The following is a 22,620-nucleotide window of genomic DNA, read 5'->3' as shown; positions in this document are numbered from 1 at the left end:
CAACAGCAATAGCTGGGATCTAGAAGAATGAGTGGAAAGATTTAACCATGGAAGCTGGAAAGATTTAGCATGGAAGTTGGAAATAAAATTTCCTCCCAGGATACGGAGGCAGCAAGGTGGTTCTGGGTGACAAGGATTATTTCTTATTTAGAGATGGTGACATTCTTGGTAAGTTTGAAGGCTGAATTGAATCACTCTTGAAATGGCATCACGTGAAGCTGCTTACTTCTGCTTAAGGTCTAAAACCTTTCAGTTTCTAAATAATTTCCAGGTCTCACAACCAAACACAAATATCCAAAAAAAAGTGTGGAAGAAATGTTTATGAATTATCCTGTTAATTAGATGTTATTTCTATATTTAATATCCTCTCATCCTAATTTTAAAGAAATTCCTCTGACATTTTTAGTATTAACTCACATGATTAATTTATACGTTTTGCCCCCAAACTCATTTTTTTTACTCCTGAGGACATCAGTATATCAAACTTATTGGACCTTGAACTCCATATTTGAAGTTATGTTTGAGGTTTTTCCAAATGGAACTTCTCTTTAAATTTATGCCTAGTTAGCGATGCTTGTTGACTCTGGACTCTTGCCCGAGAATTACAGGCCAGTGAAAGAAACCTGAACTTCAATCACTTACATTTTTAGAAAAATCTAAATAATTGTTCTTCAATTAGTTTTTACTCAGGAACTTTGCAGGAATTATTTTGACCAAAACCCGAAATACTAAAAACAGTGTAACGTTTTGGCTTCAACAATTTCAGCATAAGAACTCAAACATTTGGGATCGTTCTGGCACTCATCTTAAATTCTTTAACTTTGTTTTATAAGGCGACCGCAAAGTTGTCCTTGATCTTTATCAGTTATAACCCACAGCGGTCTTCTCTCACTTTTGCGAGTCAGAACTCCCTGGTGCCTTCTTTTCTGGAAGTTATTCTAACTGAAATAACATTTTATTCAAACAGAGCATTCTCTTCTCAGGGGGAGTAGCTTGAGCATTTGCCTTCTCCGCAGTTGGGCAGGATGTAGTGAAGTGTCTATTAGGGGGGATTTAAATGTATATCTTCTAAGGAACTATGTGAAAGCAGCTGCTACTACACATGTTGCAGTATCTATTGAAGGATTTGAATCTCAAATTAGATTTTTTTGGGGCGAAGAAAAAGATACCTTGCAAGATTAAATACACAAGGAAGAAAAAAAACCATAATAGGCTAACGATGGAGTTACTACTCTCTTGAGGAATTCTCCTCTTGGTCAGAAACAAAAAATAGTTTAATACCAGTGATGAAGCCCAGGACAATCGTTACTGAGAGGAGGTTTACTGAAATAAAAGATTGGGGGAAATTAAAGCTGACTTTTGAAATCAGCAGCAGAAGGATATGTGGATAGGTATGTGACTGTACGGAGTGAATTGAAAGCTACTATTCAGGTTTTATTAGTTTTAGTATTTATCTCACTTAAGTCAGTAATAAACATTTACTGACTGAATGTGTGTGTGTCTGTGTGTGTGTGTGCGCGCGCGCTTTAAGAATTCAATCGATTTCTATGCAAGAGATCCAATCATTCTTTTGATTAAGTAAAGTATTGCTGGATATTAAGTTCTAGTGTTGGCATCAAATAAAATAGTTATTACATTCTAAAACACAACTAAAAAGCTATAATCATAGAAAGCAAGTCAATATCGATTTTTCTCATTTAATATTTCTGGTAGAGATCCTGCTAGGTATTTTAAAAATATAATTTATATACTAAATAATCCACAATTAAAGTGCTTAAAGCACCACAGCTGAGCACATGTTTCTGATATGCAAATGCTCCTGTCAAGTTGCCAAAGGTATTTGCAAATTCATCACATGCTACTTTCACTTTCTCACTTCGGAGTTCTGTTAAAAGTTGGGTGGCAAATTTGTTCCATCTGTCTTCTAATGTATCAGTAAAATAGCTAATGGCTCATTCATTCCATTTATTTCTAGTAAAAAATAATTAATGAAATGAAATAAAACTGTAAAATTTGGATAAAAGCTCTCTTTTTTTTTGTCTTTTACAGGTTTGAAAGGACTAATAATCTTAGAATTCTCTTTTAGAATGAGGCTAATCCATTTTAACCAAGAGAAAAACCAACCTAAGAAGTTATCACTCTATATAAAAAATTCAAGTTCCAAAGAGGTTAAAATGTGTTTCCTATTATCATGTATATATGAAATCACTCTGTGCCCTAGACAGGGATCAGTAGCAAGATTACTTTAAATCAGGTTTTAGAGAGGTGATTATTATTTCTTACTATAAAACTGGAACACTTGCCTAGAAATACTAATCTTTCATATGTCCATTAAAGATTAAAAACACCTCTTTAAAGAGAAGTAATTCTTTTATCCAGTGAAAGCAGTGAGTCACTGAAGAGAAAACAACAAAATGCTATTCTACACAGATTTCCCGCATATACTTTTATGGGATATACTGAACAACACCAGTTTTGCTCTTATGTCTCAACTGTAACTGAAACTGAATTTGAGATCCTGTCAATTAAAAAACAACAACTCACTGAAGACACTGACACACTTGGCTGGCTTTTCTTCTCCCACACTGCTGTGAATTTCAGCATGGCATAGGGGCAGAAGGATGTGCCTTAGATGCAGACAGACTCCAGATTTTCAAATCCCAGTTCTACCACTGGGCTATCAGTTAACCTCAGACATAATCTTTACGCTTGTAAACCCAACAATTCCACCTCTACAGGCACAATGTGGTCATCCTGGCCAGATAGCTCAGTTGTTAAGAGTGTCAGCCTGTGCACACAAGTTGCTGGTTCAATTCCGGTCAGGGCACATACAGGAACAGATCATTGTTCCTGACTCTTTCTCTTTCTCTCTGTTCCCTTCCTCTCTCTAAAATCAATAAATCTGGTGTGAATAAAAAAATAATGTGGTACACATATTCATTCCAAAAGGTTAATTAATTAATGGAAAGACCAATATAAAATGCCAAGAACAAGGTGAGGATTCACTAATAAAAATCTCCCTCTTTATTCATAATGTTATAGACAAATAATTTCATTCCACTGTGAAATCATGAGATACAGAAATAAATTTAAATATGACATTGAAAAAAAGAAAGCAAAATCTCTTTCAGCATAGCGGTGCTTGGCTAGGAAGTGCTCCTGCTCAGCACCCTGGACACATGGTTCGGTCCAATTGTATTGTCGGACTGCCTAAGGCAGGGGTCTCAAACTCGCGGCCCGCCAAACAATTTTGTGCGGCCCGCAGACTAATCCACGAAGTTCAAAATATTTTGGATAAAATTAAGTAAGCCTAGGGGCCTACTTGTATTTTTCATTTCTCTAGCATCCTAGCTAGATATTAGCTTAGTTAACAGCAGTTGTGATGCGAACTACAGTTTCTGGTCGTTTTGTGACACTGAGTAAACTGCATGTACGATTGTGCTTGTTGTACTGATTTTTTTTTGTTTTCAACTGCAGTGAGAAAAGTGTTGCATAACAGTTGCCTTTTGTAGACCTAGTGTGGCCCCGCCGAACGGCTGTGATCTTGCTCTGCGGCCCACATGCTGAGTTGAGTTTGAGACCCCTGGCCTAAGGGCTCAGTTCATCAGCACCCAGATTGGATACCTTGTTACAGTACCTATTCAGCTATCATGAGGCTATTTGTTTCCTGGATCCTTTCATTTTGGTATTGTTTTACTTTCTCTTCATTTGAGGTTGGAAACAGAAAGATAAATTAGAAAAAAAAAGAGAACATAAAAGCAGCCAAACCAGTTAGATGTGTGATTGTAATAGCTGGAGCCCTGGTTTGTCAGAAAAAGGAGAAACTGAGGAATGATAATGTTGTCTAAATTTAGGTGTCAGATTATCTGCAAAACATAATGACCTATGCTAGCACCATGAAGAGTGTTTCTGACTACTCTCTAGTAATTAATTTAAGGAGTATCCAGGTTTGTATCCTGGAAAAGCTAATGATGATTCCAAAGGTGCAAATGGGTTGTGTTTGAGACACTAGAAGAATGAAAAGCAGTGTAGAGGGCTACATGGTAATGCAACTGCAAGGCAACCTTCTGAGATATTTGTTCTAATTCTGTACCACGACCTATGTATAATTCATGGACTCAATTTAGCTTTTGTTTATATTTGTATATGTATTTCTTCTCTTAAGCTAAATTTCTTTCAATTTCTGGTTTTACAGAAATGATCTAAGAGTTTTCATAGTTGGATACAACTATTCTTGCCTTTTAAAAAGTCTTACCTCTAAATCATTAAAAAATAAGTGTGTGTCAGCAAGATTAAAAATCATTTCTTCCATTCGGAGTCCAAGGGTTACAGCCATGGGGGGATCCTGAAAAGAAAATGCACATGCAATGAGATAAAATTCAGTAACTTGAGTTATTAAAAATATTTAAGTCCATGTTGTTGTAGTGATGGGGAGACTATGAATTTTCACCTGATTCAGAAAAACATCCAAATTCTCTGAAAAGGTACCTTTCCAAAAGGTTTACCTAAGATAGGACAAATATACAGATGCATCTGTGAATTTATAGAAATTTATATACACATAAACATGACTTAGAATACATTTGCACAGAGAGCTGTATACGTTCACTAGAGGAAGATGGGGAAAGCAAGCTAGTCCACGGGGGTTCAGTTTATATGCACTCTGTGGAAAGGCCTTTGGAGAACTGTGACTGGATGGAGCACTGCAGAATGGAACAGAATTGTTAAAAAGAAAGGATGCCCTTTTAAGAAGGATGACAAATATGACTGACCAGGGTGGAGCAGTGGAGGGAGTGTGAGCCTGGGACACTGGGGACCCAGGTTCAAAACCTCGAGGTTGCTAGCTTGAGTGAGGGCTCACCAGCTTGAGTACAGGATCATAGACATGACTCCATGGTCGCTGGCTTGAGCCCAAAGGTCGCTGGCTTAAAGCCCAAGGTCGCTGGCTTGAGCAAAGTGTTAGTGGCTCGGCTGGCGCCTCCCAGTCAAGGCACATATGAGAAAGCAGTTAATGAACAACTAAAGTGCCTCAATGAAGAACTGATGCTCCCCATCTCTCTCCCTTCCTGTCTGTCTGTCCCTCTTTTCTCTCTCACTATAAATAAGTAAGTAAGTAAGTAAATAAATAAATAAAATATTCACATTGAGAGGATAGTAGGTCTGTTGGATGTTTGCAGGACTTGAGTGGGCAATGTTATCTGGAGGTGGGATAAGAAGAGCTGGTTGAACATGGTGAAATCACCATTTAATGATGAATTTCATTTTAATTGAAAGGCAATATTTGCATATTTGCCTGCATAAGTGTCTATTGCAGTCTAATCTGTATATTTGACTAGGGATGAAGAGATAAGGGTCGAGGATAATGAAAGGAACATTATTAATTCAGTAAATGTAATCTAAGAAGAAAATATATATACTTAGAATTTTAATAAAAGTAAGATTAGTAAATAGTCAAAGTGACTTAGTTTTTGTTTATACAGAAATCAAGATACTTCACAGGAGCAAGGGACTGAGCATCAATACCAGAGTTTGTACTTTACCATGACTAACTCCAGCTGAAAGCCTAGCACCAATGGGTGTCAGATTTTAAAAGTAAGGAGAGTTTAGGGGTGGGGCTAAGGTAGTAATTCATGCTTAAACATTGTGATTAAAATGATCAAAGTTGGAATGATCTCTAAAGAGAACTACTACAGGTGTGACCCTGAAAATACAGAAAATAGAAAACCTAGAAGGAACAAATCCTCAGGATTTGCAACCAGAATGAACCTAATGTTAGCGGGGAGAATATGGTTTTTAACAAAGCTGACAAGTCTAGAAGGATTCTATTGGTTTTGGCTGAGAAGTCGTTTTGGAAGACCTCAGAGGGTGATTTGGGTTGAGTGGCTGGGCCAGAAGCCAGATTGTAGGGATTTAAGGAGAGAGTACCAAACTTGTGTTTTTAATGTTCTAATAAATGGCATTTCAAGAAATGTATTTCAACTTGGGAAAATGTAATGATAACTTGACATTAATTTATGATAAGGATATGCAACCCAGGTCAGGCCCAGCAGTATTCATATGCACCCTTGAACTTACCACAATTAGCAAGTAGAAGCCCCTCCACATTCTACATCTATGCTGCAACTACAAGCTTTTTCCCATACTTCTTTCCATAGCGATATGAAGCAAGTATCACCTCAATGTTCTTTACTGATTAAAACCTAGAGAATAGGAGTTGAGTGCTTAGCTAAGAAAAGAAAGAGGTCATTGAGGTGTGTTGAGCAAAACTAAGACTTGATATGGGAGAAGAAATAGGACAATAACAATATGTTAAATGTCAACATAATTTTCTAATTATTTACATCTCTTCCTCAGAGACTTCTATGAATTTTATAGTGTGAAATTCTTCTGAAAAAGAGATGTTCATTGTTCACACATGTGATGGTGTCCTGGTCTCGTGTCCTTCAGTAAAAAAAAAGCCTCTACTTTGACTCTACTGCTGGATTCAACTGTCTTCCAGTGACAGGATCACTTAGAGCAATATACTCAAAAATCAAATCAATTCCATTCTATCCAACAAATAGTCAATCAGCACAAGAACACAAGTATAAAACGCCCATTTTGTCTCAAGGACGTTCAGAATTCAGAGAGGATCTCTGTATCCTTCAAGTACAAAAATTCTTCATTTTTCTTATTTCTTTTAGTTGCTGTTTATGTTTTTGTTGTTGAAAGAAAATCTCTCTGAAGTTTGAATAGAAGTTTTAAAAATATACACTTGTCATTTTTCTATAAAAAAATTCCTCTTTCTCTTTGGGGGTGGGGGTTGGGTATGCTGAAGACATAGAAAGCTTGTAAATATTCTGTCTAGTCATGGGACCATGAACAAATGTCTACAAAAAATCAGGAAAAATCCAATGTAATTATAGCATGAAAACATATAATTCCATTAGTGACGCTCTATGCTACTGAGGAATGTTCAAATGATGCAAGACAATAAAAGTGAGCTCCACACCAGTCCAAACGTCTCTGATGGCGACTGCCCTAAAGACATCTATCTCAGAAGAGGATTCAGAGAGGAGAAGGTTTTCCTTCCTGAGGCGAGGTTGGTTAAATTCTCATCCCACGATTTGCCAGTTTCCTTTTTTTGTTGTTGTTTTTAAGATTTAAATAAAATTACAGACTTTCTTTAATTCAAATTCTTTGCATTTGCAGCTGAGATTTATGGGGATGGAAGGAACCATACTGCTCCTCTCTGATTGCGCTGCCCATCAATTCCACGCTTCTGAAGTCCCTAACTCTGTATGTTACCCCAACGGTGACAGGAAAGTCCATGAAAAATGCATTTTGTGCATCTGATAAGCATGAAAACAAAGATAATTTTTAGAGAACTGACAAGAATGGTCTAACAAGTAAGCAGAACGCATGATGTGATGAAAACTGTATCAGCACTCAGCCGGAACGCAACCCCGCGGCCCTCGAAGGGGCTGTTCACTTGTTCCCCGAGCTATGGCGACTCGACATCACATACTCCTACTAGAGGCACGGCTTCGCAAGCACATTGGCAAAATACCATTTGTAAACTGGGGAAGTTTAGGTTTGAGGTTTGCCGGAGTGTGAACCAGCTGTATTTTACTAAGGTTTGCAAAGAGTGAGGCTTATTGAAAGGGAGGTGTTTTGTCGGCCACGCCAAAGGCTTGGCACAGATGGGCTCAGGACAGTCATGCCACACAGGCCAAGGAAAACCATGTGCGTAAGAGGCAGTGATCTAGTTTCCACGAGGGTGTCTAGTGAGGGCTTGCTTCGAATGTCTGATTTGACTTTCTTTACCCCCATCTTACTAAGGCATTGGGACAGTTGACTCTAAGTCAGCAGCTTATAGTATCACATCTTTCCAGCTAACAGACCCACAGATGTAGAATCCAAGAAAGATGAGCAGGCATTTGGTGGGGGTAGCCTTAGCGAGGTCTCTGTAACGTGGGGCGCCCCCTGCCTTCGCCAGACTGTGAACGAGCTGCCGGCGCCGGCAAGCCTGCGGTTTTATCAGACATTTGAGAGTTAAATATACCTCTGGGTTGAACCCAAGTTTTATACAGAGATGTTTGCTCATTTTCATTAGATGTTTGTAGAATTATGGGCGCCTTATGAATCAAGAATTACTGCCCCTTTTCAGTTTACCTGTAGGAGTGCTGAGTTTAGGGTCTGAAATAAAGTGATAGTGAAAACTTGGACAGAAGAAAAAAAGTGAGATAATAAAGGTACCAACAGGGTTTCGTGGGAGTTATGATGCATATTTTACATATAAAACAGTTCCAATAGGTTCAAAGTGTCTATGGCAGAGTTTAATATGGGACAAACTGAACTTCTGCCAACTCCGTGAACTGTTCTATTAAAATACTGAAACTACTCCCGAGACATCTGGGGTGTGCGTGTGTGTGTGTGTGTGTGTGTGTGAAGGAGGGAAAGAAAGAGAAGATGAAAAACCTGAATAACTCTTGGTCCTTAACAGTGTGATTCTAAGTTCGATATTACCAGCATATAACCAAGTCAAGTTCAAGTACAGCAGTTCTCTGAATCTAAATACTACCGTCTATCAGCCATGTTAGCACAGAGCATACATTGGAGCCAGACTGTCTGTCTAGGGGCCTCTGCCTTATACTGGGCCATCAGCTGGAATCCTTCCTCTAGGGACACAATATAAAAATATCTCAGGAGAGAAAACAATTATGTCATTATGTGTTTAAAAAAAAATAGAGGTTTTTTTTTTTTTTAAGAGCTCAAATCCTTGAAGCAGTTACTCCATTGAGGCCTGAAGCACACGTAGGCTTGTGCACACAGAGGCAGAGGCGCGCTAGTTCACTACCAAAGAAGGAGGACAAACTCGCTCCCCAAACCGAGGTGGAAATGGTGAGTGGTTTTATTAGGAAAATAAACGCTTTTCACCAGTGACAGGAGATGAAGGTCAGTCACGAATCGGAAGGGAGATATAACAGCTGAGATGTTTGCCTATGACGGATAGGCAGTGGCCCTAAGAGTTCCCAGGGGGAATTGGAGAATGGTTTAAGGGACGTTCATTCATTTAGCGCATATTTATTGAGTGTCCTCTATGTGTCAGAAATATTCAAATTCTGGACCAAGAGCAGAGAATCAAATAAGCCAAGTCCCTGCCCTTAACGGGTTTATGTTATCACTGGATGAGCTACCTGATAAACAAACAAAAAACCAAGCCAATATATAGTATTTTAGGTGGTGAAACAATCAGAGTGAGCAGATGGAGGAAGCCACAGGCATGAGTGGCGATGGCTCATTTAAGGAAAGCCCAGGGAAGGCCATCCCCAGGAGGTGGCAGCTGGAGAGGGAACGAGCTGTGCCCAGACTCCCCGGGGGTGGCAGAGACATGTGCACAGATGGGAGTGATCTAGCGTGTGTGGGACAGTGTGAGGCAGAGGGACCCAGGTCAGGGAGGCAAAGGGAACCACGTATTCCAAAGTACAGGGAGTGCTCAGCTGGGTCAAAGGCTGGTGAGAGGCCCCAGCAAGATGAACCTTAAGTGTGGCAGGAGAAGGTCAGTCCTCGGACCTGCAGGAAGTCACCCAACTGGGAAGCTGGGGAAGACGGGCCCAACAGGATTTCCGGGTGAAGGGGCTGTTACAGCATGGACGGTGGTGACAGGAATAATCCAAAGGAGTGGGAAACTGGGGTCTCAGGAGCCAAGGGGGTCATTTCAGGAGTAGATTTCTTGACTACATGAGAGGGTCTGGATCCAGGATAGGAGCAAAGGTGTAAAGAAAAGGCAGAGAACATGTTTATGATAAGAAGATGAAGTAATTATTTTAGTTGCTCACTTTTGGTGATGGGGAGGAGCTTTGTGTGGAATTAAGAGGGGGCTTTGAAGCTATGAGAGGAGAGATGGTTTAAAATAATCAGCTGGGCCTGCCCTGTGGTGACATAGTAGCTAGAACGTTGACCTGGAATGCTGAGGTTGTGGGTTCAAATCCCCGGGCTTGCCTGGTAAAGGTACATACAAGAAGCAACTATGAATTTATGCCTTCTGCTCCCCCCTGCACCTTTCTTTCTTTTTCTCCTCTCTAAAATCAATCTATAAAATCTTATAAAAAATAGAAAGAGAGGAATGAAGAAAGGAAGAAAGAAACAGAAAGAGAGAGAGGAAGGAAGGAAGGAAGGAAGGAAGGAAGGAAGGAAGGAAGGAAGGAAGGAAAAGAAAGACAAAAGAATCAGCTGGAAGACCTAATTAAGCCAGGAGCGCTGGGTCCTACTTGAGATGGTGGCCACACTCAGCTGCTGAGGCAGAGGCAGAGAATACATCCACGAAACAACTGTAAAAATACGGAGGCCGTCAAACTTTGCACTCATTATTTTATGTGTACCATAGCCACTCTCTAGTCACCCTCTACTTCTCTAAACATTAAGCTCTGTGAATATCTTACATTATGGGATAACACAGATAAAAATGTATTCAAATATCTTCAGAAAACATCCAATTTCCCCAACATCCAGATTTCCTTGAAATCAAATAAAAAAGGTTACATTTATTGAATGTTTATTATGTGGTAGGCAACGTTCTGAGTTTTAATGCATTACTCGTTTAACTCTCCTAATCAAATTAGTACTTTTATTATCCTCCTCACTTTAGAAAAAAGGTAACTGAGTCTGGAGAAAACTAAATAAACTCCCCTAAGGCACAAGCGTAGTAAGAGGAGCTCCATTTTGAACTGAGGTCATTTACCCTCCAAAGCCAGAATGCTCTAACCATTATGTGCAGAGAGATGGTAACCTGCCTGGTGTTAACAGTGCTGTTATGGGGGCCTCCAATCCATGATTCCAGCACTTGGTTAGTTATAATAACTCCCTATTAAATCATGTTGCTTTTCCTTAGTTGACATGCATCTAACTCAGTATTTATCTTCATGACTATTCTCTAATTTAAAATTTAGCTGGTGCTTTCATAAGTCTTTCTATATAACCATGTAGAAGTTGTTTAATATAAAAGTAACCAATTAATTGACTCCGAGGAACATAATTATCTCCCCAACAGTGCTTTTATAGAAGGTTTCTACAGTGAGCAAGTCGTGTTGGGAGCTTGAATTTTAATTCGACAGTATAAGGTGACCGTCCACCATTCCTTCGGCCTCTTCCCTGCCTTGGGCTACTTCCTTTCTATCCTTACAATGGAATAACTTTAGAGAATCATGGCTTCATAGCACAGGACACATTAATGCTCCAATATAAAACAAATCCCTAAAGCACAATTTATGTGGCTCCCTTCATCCCCTTGTTCTCAAATAAGGAATTACTGCAACTTATCAGGTAAAATAATATATTCAATTAATCAGAGAATAGGAATGATCTCCATAAATTCTAACAGATGATGCCTGATTCCTGGTCTAATTTACAATTCCTATTCTAGTTCTGCAGTGGTGACCCCTGTAGTGTCCATTGATGCTCGGGTGTCTGCAAAGTCCACCACCAGCTTCACAGGCAGCGGAATTCAGATACCGTCAACCCTCATGCTGAATATCCAGAAACAACTCTACATGCGATAAGAGCATGTTGTGTTGACAACTGAACACAGTCCAGAGTGATAACATTAGGAAGTTCCTTGGAAAATTTACAAAGTTATTTATTTATACATGGAAGTAAGATTTCCCTACCTGACGCAGATCCCTGCCGACTCTCAGTTCTTACCTTGTGTCATTCCTTGTTCACAACCTTCCAGTCACGCTACTCTTTATATTCCTGGAACTAAGACTGTGCCTGCCTCTGGGTCCGTCTGTGCCCTCCACCTGAGACACTCCTCCCCACCTTCCCTTGCCCCCAGATGCACAACTAACTCCATCTTGTAACTCAGGTCTCAGTATTAATGTCATCTCCACAGTCATCCCCAAGTCACTCCATATTGTGAGTGGAGCGCAGAGCGCATTCCTAGCAGCTGTGGCTGATGCAATGCTGTGAGAATACTCCAGCTCCCAGAAGCCTCCTGGGCACACCCAGGAAGGAAGCTCGTCCGCTATAAGGAAGTGACTCAGTGCCAACCACGCAGCTCCTTGATCTTTTCAGCCATTGGCTTTGAGGAACATGCTGTTAACACCCTATAGGCTGAATCTGTGTATATAAGCTAGCTTACTTCCTGAATAAAGTGGATCTGTGTCACTGAATCTGGTCCTCAGAGTTGGGTCTTTGTGTCTCCGTCGTCCTCACCCCCGGCAGGACTTGTCCACACCATATGACCTAGTTTTACTGTCTTTATAGCAGTTATTGTTATCTGAAATGATTTCATTTGCTTGTAAGCTCCAGGAGAGCAGGAAGCATGTCTGCCGTGTGTTACGTAAATATTTGTTACATGAACACCTTCTGTCTGTAGAGCTCTAGTTCACCATCTCATACATGGCTTGTGGTGACCTCGGATGCTCCCCAATGTCTTCTCTGTCCCCTTTGAATGACCCAGGGTCTCCAGCTTCACAAGATGGGCCTGATATAACCCTTATTTAGCTATTTCAATTATGACAAGATATTAATTTCTTACTAGCTAAAAGGCAATGCTAATTTTCTTATTGATATTGAGAAAAATGTCAATGATCCAATGAGTTTTAAAAAACATAAATAATAATTTAATAAATAAAGTCATCTTAAGTTATTTTTCATGGAATTCAGTAAGTGTGTTTTCATTTTGATGGAAAAATATGCACCTAAAAACATTTTTATTTGTCTTAAATTGCCCTGAATAAAACATTATTTAATATGAGCAATTCTGTGGACGAGAAAGGGGTTCTATGGAAAGTAACCTGACATTGTGATCTGATCATACATTTCTAAGTGAGCAGGTCATGGTAGTCATGCCCCGGGCCTACAACTTCTTTACTAAAAGGCTTATCTTTGCCATAAAGCAAGCCCTGTTCATTGTTTCTGTGCATTTACGCTAACACACCTTTGAAATACACCCTTCTAGTACTCTCCTTCTAAAGCAGACCACCCTCTTAACTATTCTATAATCCAATGCCTGCCTTGCTCTCCCCCACCTTTTAAAATCTTCCTTAAATTCCCTTTGTCATCTCAAATGCATAGAGACACTGAAAATTGTTACTCTCCGGAGCATTTGAGATCTTGTTCCCTGACAACTGTCATCAGTTTTGCTCAAATAAACTCATAAAAATTCTCTACAGGTTTGGGTATTTCTTACGTTGAAAATTCCCCCCCCTTCGAATAACAGAGAATAGTATAAAGGACAAAGACTTGTTATAAGACTGACATGATTTCTAATATATGTACCAGCATTCATCACTTTTGGCCTTAGTCAAGTTTCTTAAACCCCCGAAATCCAGGCTTCCTCATCCATAGAATTTAGATCATAATAAATCACAGCATAGTAATTATGAGAATTATGTGGGATAACATTTGTGAAAGTGACTAATAACAGTTATAGTATTTTCTTGAGTGTTAATTCACACCAGAGGTTCTACTAGGCCCTTGAAACATGTTTTCTCTATAGTTCTTATTCACTATAGATAGAACTGTTTTCATTTCACAAAAGTTGAGACTGAGGAATTAAGAAAATTGGCCAGCAGCAGAAAGCTATTTGCAATAGCACCGGGTTTTCAGTTAGGTTTAATCTGACTCAGAGGCTCTCGTCCTTAACCACCATCCATCCCTATTGCTTGTGAAATGCCAAGCACCAGCTCTACCACGTGGTAGGTATGCTGTACATGTAAGTTTATTTTCCCCGCACCTTCTAGTAGTGACCCTGATTCTTTTCCTAGTTCACACATCATGAGGCTCAAATATCTGTCTACCACACTTTATTTCACTGAACATTTCTTAAATTTTACCTATTGATGGAAAAATATCCCAATTATCTGAGAAAAAGAGAATTAGAATTATTCCTACTGAAAGGAGAACTCACAAAACTGTCTACACAGTAAATCATTAATTGTCTTTACTCCTTTTAGGAAAAATCACTTATATATTATGTTGATAGTAGATTAACGGTCTCTGCTGTGTGATATGCTGTTGTAGAAATAACATGAGTTTTGGGGTCAGCTAGTCCAAGGACCCAACACTCATTTCTGCCACAGAGTAGCTGTGTGACTTTCACACATTTTATTCCCTCTCTGAGCCCATTCCTTCACATATAGATTGGAGAGAACAACCTATCCCTTAAAATTGTGACACTCACTTATTGCCTGGCACAGGGTAAATATTAAACATTAGTTCCCTTCTTCCCCTCCCCCCTTTGCTCCACCCCTTTGGTAAACTTGGCTATTTTAAGTGTCTGTAAAACATAGAAAATGTGCCTATTTTGTTTCAAATAAAGCTTCTGAAAATACTTTGAAATAATGTAACTTGTATGTGAAGTGAACGCTGCACATCCAGGTTGCCACACGAGGAAGTGGCAGTTATTTCAGCGATGCCAGGGTGAGCACTCTGCTCTTGGAATGACTCTTACAGCCAGTTCATGAGTCACTCAAGAAGAGCAGCTTCATTTTTTCTAGTGATTTGCCTTCCTGGCCTGTTTATTGGCACCCTTTCTCATCCCAAATGGCAGTTTATGCTCAGTTATGGGATGAAAACTATTTTATGATATTTTTGACAAAAATAAAAATAGTGGGTCCTGGTTGGTTTGCTCAGTGGCAAGAGCATTGGCCCAGTGTGTGAAAGTCCTGGGTTTGATTCCCAGTCAGGGCACAGAGGAGAAGCAACCATCAGCTTCTCCACCTCTCCCCCTCCATTTCTCTCTCTCTCTCTCTCTCTGTCTCTCTTCCCCTCCTGCATCCATGGCTTGAAGAGTTTGAGCAAGTTGGCTCCAGGTGCTGAGGATGGCTCCATGGCCTTGCCTCAGGTGCTAAAATAGCTCGTTTTCTGAGCAATGGAGCAGTGGCTCCAGATGGGCAGAGTATACACAGATAGGGGTGAATCCCAGTCAGGGCACATGCAGGAGTTTGTCTCTGCCTCCCTGCCTCTCACTTAAAAAAAAGTAGCAAATAATGATAATTTTACTTCTTCTTTCCCAATTCAGATGCCTTTTATTTCTTTTTCTTGTCTGATTGCTATGGCTAGGACTTCCAGAACTATGTTGAATAAGAGTGGTGAAAGGGGGCACCCCTGCCTTGTTCCTGATCAGAAAGGAAGGTCATTGAGCTAAAGCCTGCCAGGCTTACATGCCTCTGCTGTGAGGAAACAGGGACACTGGAAGGTAGGCTTCCCCCTCACTCCTCTAAGGGAGGGTTCAGTCTCTTCCAGCCCTGCTCCAGCCACCTATGACCTAACCTTGCCCAGAAAGCTGGGGTTTGCCACTGAAGGCTGAAGGTGCCCAGGGCCATTGGCCCCATCTACGACACTGTGGATGAGCCTCGGGTATTTCTTCCAAGAAGCAGGTAAACTGATCTCATTTGCACAAGGGCCACTTAACTATGTTTTGCCTGAATAGTCAGGTTTTTTATTCTTCCCTCAAAGATCTCTGTTGTGGGTGTTGATAGTCCTATTTTCTGCTGCTTTGCTTAATATATAGTGTTTCCTTTATTCCTCCTACCTCAATGCCCCACTCATATTTCAGGCTGGGACCTACTCCTAAATTAGAGCTCTCTTTCCCCCTTTTGCCAACTTCTATTATGAATCTACCTTTGCTACCCAGTTTAGTGTATCCCAAGGTTCTCTTTACCATGCCACAGTCTCAGAGCTCCAGGGAAAAGCAACCTGGTCTCATCTCTCCAGGCAGAGGAGAACAGAAGCTCCATATCCACGCATGCTGCAAATGGCTTTTCCAATTTACTTGAATCATTACCAGCTAGAAGCAGCAGTCATTGGGACTTGGACATGAGCTGCAAAGTATAGAATAGTGACAACAATTCCAGTGCCATGTGGACTTTTCCTGGATGTGGACTTTTCCTGGACTCCTGCTCCCTGTGACAGCTCCTAACAGACTGAACTGTGGTTGGGTTGCATTTTTCAGGGATTTGGCATGGTGATGGGGCCAACTTGGACTTGGTGAACATGTTAAGGACACTACTCTTTTATTGATTCTTGCTGTATTGGCCAAGAGTTTGCTTAAAGGCTTTTAATCACTGTAAAAAAAATAAAAGACTGGATAAAGAAGATGGGGCACATATACACCATGGTATACTATTCAGCTAGAAGAAATGATGACATCGAATCACTTACAGCAGAATGGTGGAATCTTGATAACATTATGTGGAGTGAAATAAGTGAATCAGAAAAAAACAAGAACTGCAGGATTCCATACATTGGTGGACCATAAAAGCGAGATTAAGAGACATGGACAGGAGTGTGGTGGTTACAGGGGGTAGGGGGAGGGAGAGAGGGGGAGGGGGAGGGGAGGGGGAGGGGTACAAAGAAAAACTGGATAGAGGGTGATGGAGGTCGATCTCTCTGTGGGTGATGGGTATGCAACAGAACTAAATGACAAAATGACCTGGAAATGTTTTCTTTGAATATGTGTACCCTGATTTATTGATGTCACCCCAATAAAATAAAAGTTTATTAAAAAAAAGATACTTTATGCAAATTAAAAAAGTAGCAATATTTGATTATGTTGCTTATTCAAATGATCTTAGTATTTCTAAAGATCAAAATTTTCACAAAAGAATAAAGGTTTGGAATCACAAGACATTTTAAAAATCTAAAGGTAACTGTAAAAAGATTAGTTCTACCACTGATCTGGCCAAATAGAAATGACACAGATATTTAGATATAGATGTCAATGGTGTCTATTTTGAAGGAAACTTTATTTGGATTCAAGGATTTCAAGTTAGATTGTTTAGTTTAGACATTTATTTAACATGAAACTTAGCTGTACAAAAATACTGCAATCAGTTCAACAAGATTTACTATGTATTCCTCATAAGTCAAAACTATTCCAGAAGAAATGCTTTAAATTATGGTCTGGAAACATTTTAGATGGTGTACTCTATAAGTAATAGAATTTTGGCATGCACACCAAATTTATGTATAATTAACTTACTTTTAAATTATATACATATTGTTTAAATTATAATCATATGCAATATTTATGAAGTATGTTCATTATGTAAAGACAACAATAGAAACTGAAAGATACTTGTGCGTGTGACACACATACTGATACTTTCTTTCCTTATCTCAGTGAAGCTTCTTGTGCATTTCTAGTACATGTGGACATATCCTGCTTTGAAGATCACTGTTTTAGATAATAATGATTGTGATAATGGGACTAAGACTCCTTCTAAATGTTCATTAAACAAAATTGTTACCTTTCTCATCAGTTTAGCAACATTGACTAACTATACTAAAAATAAAATGCAATGCAGATTCACCAAGAGTGCAATTTAGGAGGAAATACATGAGCATCATTCATCATTGCTAGTCTAGAAGACAAAGTATAACTAACCTGCTAAAATTACATGTTGAGCTGACATGAGTCCCTATTAAATAATGTGACACTAAAATACATAGGAAGACACTTATGTAGGTGTGATATCTAAAGTAACCAAAGTCAGATACAACCTTGAAGCTGGTAATTGAAGGAGGGCCAATATTCTTTTTTTTAATTGGCTCTGGTTAGATTATGAGTCTCACAGAGTCAAAGATGCAAATGGTAAGTAATGACATGGTCAATTTTCCAGCTAAAAATCCTGTTGCGGTTGCATCAATCTTTGAAACACACACTCATATAGGTGTGCAACAGCACAGTTGTAAGAAGCTAGTTCACAATAAAAAAAATAGCCAGAGAGAAAGGAAGAGGAGCAATGAGACTATCTGTCTTTAAATATGAATGTGTGAGTGAGGTCTCAATTCATGTCCTTACTCAAAATTACAAAATATACTTTTATTCATAAATACAAAGGATCCATCAGATATAAGATTATTTCCTTATTCCAAATGGCATTCTATAGCAACATGTGGTGCAACAATACAATGCAAGCCACCAGATATATGAAAAGATGCTTATCTCCACTAGCTATTAGAGAAATGCAAATCAAAACTACAATGAGATACCACCTCACATCTGTTAGATTGGCTATTATCAACAAGACAGAATAAAAAGGGCTGGAGAGGCTGTGGAGAAAAAGGAACCCTCATTCACCGCTAGTGGGAACGCAAATTAGTACAACCATTATTGAAGAAAGTATGGTGGTTCCTCAAAAAACTAAGAATAGAACTAACATATAAGCCAGCAATCCCTCTACTGGCTATCTACCCCCAAAACTTGAAAACACTGGTACGTAAAGACACATGTACCCATGTTCATCTCAGCATTATTCACAGGGGCCAAGACATGGAAACAACCAAAGTGTCCTTTGATTGAGGACTTGATAAAGAAGATGTGATATATATCAGACACACACACACACACACACACACACACACATATATACATACAATGGAATACTACTCAGCCATAAGAAATGATGACATAGTGCCATTATGACAACATAGATGAATGTAGAGAACATTACACCGAGAGAAATAAGTAAATCAGAGAAACCTAAGAACTGTATGATTTTACACATAGGTGGGATATAAAACTGAGACTCATGGACGTAGATGAAAGTGAAACAGTTGGTTATCAGGGGGAGGGGCACATGGGGACATGGTGGATGAGGTGGGGGGAAGTGCCTAAAGAGGGACAAATATAAGGGGACAGAAAATGGTTTGACTTTGGGTGATGGGCATACAACATAATCAACAGTTCAAATGCTATAAAAATGTTTACTTGAAAGCTATGTACTCTTATTGATCAATGTCACCATGTTAAATTTAATTTTCTAAATAAAAATTTAAAAAGTTCCCTTATTAGAGGATAATATATAACTTTATAATGTTTAAAGTGCATCTCAAGTTACAAAAATTTTTTTTCTAAAATAATTACATCAGAGTAATAATCTTCTTGGTTTTTGATGTGGAAAATTCAAAGACATGAAGAAAAAGAATGCAATTTTTTGGTAGTTTTGTAAAATTTGCCAAGTCACATTAAAACAAATAACAGGCCACTGAAAAGAAAGAATGAAGAGAATATTTGACACGCTTCAATAAAAACACTTACATGTATTTTTAAAAGGCTCTTGATTTTTGAACAAAATAAAACTCTAACAAAATTTCTGGGAAAAAAATTTCTTGATGCCTTACCTTGCCATATTTCTGGGCATAAGAACCTGTGAGCAGTGAGTGAAAAACAATGATGGTCTCGTCCAAGTCCCAGACAAACACACGCTGAAGAAAAGACAAACATCAAGAGTGATCACATTCTAAAAGCAGAAATCTCTTTAAGTTTAAAAATCTTTTAAGGTTAAAAATCAGATATTCTAATTTGAATAAATTTATCCAAATATTTATTTGCCAAAAGACACATTTGGACTTTAGAATATAGACTCATGACATTTTGCAATACATCCAATTAAAAATTTTAATATATTTAGAAGACTCAAAGAGATCCCTAAATAGATACTGCAAAGTGTGGACTCCTGAGTCAGCTTAGACCATCAGATGTGTTGTTTGGCTTGCATAGTATTTGAAAGATTTCTAATTATTGATATACTTTTCAAGATTGGGATGATTTCCAACAACCTTAGGGGTTCTGACTGCAGTACAGAAATTGGAAGATATGGCGATACTGGCTGATATTCCATGTGGCAGGGATAGGTGGACCCCTTTTCAATGGGCCAAAGCTCACTGCTCCCACAATAGTCTTGCTTCTGAGCCCAGCTCACCCACTGATTATCACCTGTGTCTGAACCTGCTATTGCTGTGCAGGTAAAGAAATGATCTCTTATGAAGGGCTGCAATGACTATTGCTTAACTTCACTAAATCTGGAAATTTAATATTTTTTCTCTTTTGTTTTGTATTTTTCTGAAGTTGGAAACGGGGAGGCAGTCAGACAGACTCCTGCATGCGCCCGACCGGGATCCACCCGGCATGCCCACCAGGGGGCGATGCTCTGCCCATCTGGGGAGTTGCTCTGTTGCAACCAGGGCCATTCTAGCGCCTGAGGCAGAGGTCATAGAGCCATCCTCAGTGCCCAGGCCAACTTGGCTCCAATGGGGCCTTGGCTGCAGAAGGGGAAGAGAGAGACAGAGAGAAAGGAGAGGGGGAGGGGTGGAGAAGCAGATGGACACCTCTCCTGTGTGCCCTGGCCGGGAATCGAACCTGGGATTCCTGCATGCCAGGCCGAGGTTCTACCACTGAGCCAACCAGCCAGGGCCTAATATTTTTTCTTAATTGAAGTATGCAGTTGTTTAAGAAGTAACATATGTATTATGGTTAAGAACAGTTTTTCCTGATGTTCTGTAACAAAAAAATCAATCTGCTTTGTATGCACATATCTCAGAAGAGCTTTTAACAACAACAAAAAAAGGCACATGGAAATGTTTACTGATATAAAAATTTTAACCTATATCAAATGACTGGAATGTTTCCTATTTTCAGGAGATAATATTTCCTTTCCAAACAGATTAATTTTACTTTTTAAAATTAATTGACCCACATAAATATCTTTCATTATCTTAATATTACCAAATGAAGTATTTCTCAGAAAATTATCCCTCAAGCAATGGCATTATTTTTAAAATTTGTTTGTTATTGTTTTTAATTTGGTCATTGTAATGGATGAAATCTCACACTTGGCAGCTGTAAAATGCCTATTACAAAGTAGATCTACTCCCTTCATTTTATTTATACATATATATATAAGAGCTTGAAACTTTGTGAAACAGTAAGTATAAACTAGGTAGTCAATAAAAATCAAACATCACATCACAGTCTTTGAGGATGGTTAGCATACCTCCAGGTCACTGTCGGGCGGTGGGGAGGGATTATTTTTCCGGCCTCTTCCTCGGGATTTGGACCCAGAGCTCCTGCATGTTCTCTCATCAAGGTCTTTAACGGGTGTGGAGGGACTCTGCACAGTGTCAAACTCTCCTATAAATAACAGAACAGGTCGAGAATAGCACTTCAGTTTTAGATCAGGTGTGAATCTTCATTATTAATTAACAAATCGTTATTCAACAGAGATCTCCTTAGGACCAAAAAAAAAAAAAAAGAAAAGCAAAGAAAGATTTATACTCCCAAATACCTAGAGTCCTAAGGCAGTCAAAAATTCCGTAGGTCAGACAAACACCTCCTCGGTTCAATCTCTGTGATCTATTATAACTGAATGCCTTTTATATTCCATATGCCTCCAACTTCCTGTTTCTACCCCCAACTCTATATTTATTTAAATTTAGATCTGTTCTCACCTCCTTACATCAGAGTTCAGACCATCAAATATCTTCGGGATCAATCCCATGTCTCCACCTGCAAACTTGACTCCTCAACCTCTCACCTCTTAGGGAACCCGACTCCATCAGTCACAATCTCTCATCCTGCCTGCAACCTCTTCCTTTTCTGGGAACCCACACAAGTTTAAAAGTCCTTCCCTTTGACCCTGCATTTTCATCTAGAAGCTATCTGCTTGCTAACTTCTTTTTTTTTTTTTTAAGTAACACGTCTTAAAACAATAGTGCATACCAGGGCTGTCCAACAAAAACAAGAGCCACAAATTAACCACATACACACTTTAAAATTTCCTGGAGCCTCATTAGAAAAAAATGTAGAAAGAAACATGTATAATTCATTTTATTTGTTAACTGACAAATAAACTTCATCTAAAATATTCATTTGAACATGGAATCTATATGAAAAATTACCAGTGACATGTTTTACACTATTTTTTCTTCATATTAAGGCCTATGTATGGTTTCCACTTGCAGCAGACCTCGGTCTGTACTAGCCACACTGCACATGTTCAAGAGCCACATGTGGCCAGCAGCGACTGCCCTGAAGAGCACATCTCTCCCTACTTCCTGACATCCAGTTTGTCATTACCTAGCTTCAGTTCACCAGCACTCGAACACTTCTCTCCTGCAAAGTCTCTAATAGTTCCATTGACAAGTGCAATAGAGAGACTCAACCCTTACCCTCCCGGATCTCCATGCTGGGTTTGGTCCTCTGACACAGCAACTTCCCAGAACCATTATCTGGCAGCTGATATTCTGCCCTCTTCTCATTCTAAAATCTCTCTCACCAGTCCTTCTCTGCCTAGGACACAGGACTCCTTTTTCTTCTCCCAATCCTTACTGCTGACATTTAAGAATTCCATCCTTTGATCACTGTCCTACTCATGTCACGTCATCCAGGTGATCTGTTTAACCCTCTCATAGGTTAACCACCTTCTATGTGATGAAGGTGGTTAACCCACATAAATCTGTACCTCCAACCAAGCTGCATCCTAAGTTTCAGACTTTGTATCTAATGGATTTCTGCATGCCCCATGGATACCTGAAAATCTTCCATGTCTAAAGTCAATGGTGTAGCATATTATGAGGTGGGGAGCACTAAGCAGTAAATGTGTGTGTGTAGGGGGGTGTTAAGATAAACAAATGGAAGCAACAGTGAGGAGCAGCAGAACCCCACAAGTAACAAGAGGCAGATTTACTGTAAACTGCAAGCATTTTACTCAGTCTTTCTTAATCTATTCTTTCCTATTTTCTCCCTTCCTCCCTATCTTCTTTCTTCCCTCCATCCCTCCCTCCCTCTTTCCCTCCCTCCCTTCTTCCTCCTTCCCTCTCTCTCTCCCCCTCCCTCCTTTCTCTCTCTCT

The 22,620-nt window shown here is 39.4% G+C and overlaps 1 protein-coding gene across 10 annotated transcripts in view; it reads right to left on the bottom strand.

Annotated features, from left to right (window-relative positions):
- EYA4 (EYA transcriptional coactivator and phosphatase 4) overlaps positions 1-22,620 on the bottom strand; it is a 292,335-nt gene that overhangs the window by 18,162 nt on the left and 251,553 nt on the right. For all 10 annotated transcript variants that reach the window (XM_066248201.1, XM_066248198.1, XM_066248200.1 and 7 more), the window contains 3 exons: positions 20,766-20,902; positions 19,114-19,197; positions 4,256-4,345 (listed from right to left, as the gene is read on the bottom strand). In XM_066248201.1, the coding sequence (XP_066104298.1) occupies positions 4,256-4,345; positions 19,114-19,197; positions 20,766-20,902 (311 nt within the window). The remainder of the gene's footprint in view (positions 1-4,255; positions 4,346-19,113; positions 19,198-20,765; positions 20,903-22,620) is intronic.

The sequence above is a fragment of the Saccopteryx bilineata genome, chromosome 12, assembly GCF_036850765.1.
Source record: "Saccopteryx bilineata isolate mSacBil1 chromosome 12, mSacBil1_pri_phased_curated, whole genome shotgun sequence".
NCBI lineage: Eukaryota > Metazoa > Chordata > Mammalia > Chiroptera > Emballonuridae > Saccopteryx > Saccopteryx bilineata.
Note: the sequence above shows the minus strand (reverse complement) of the source record. Positions and strands in the feature narration are given on the sequence as shown.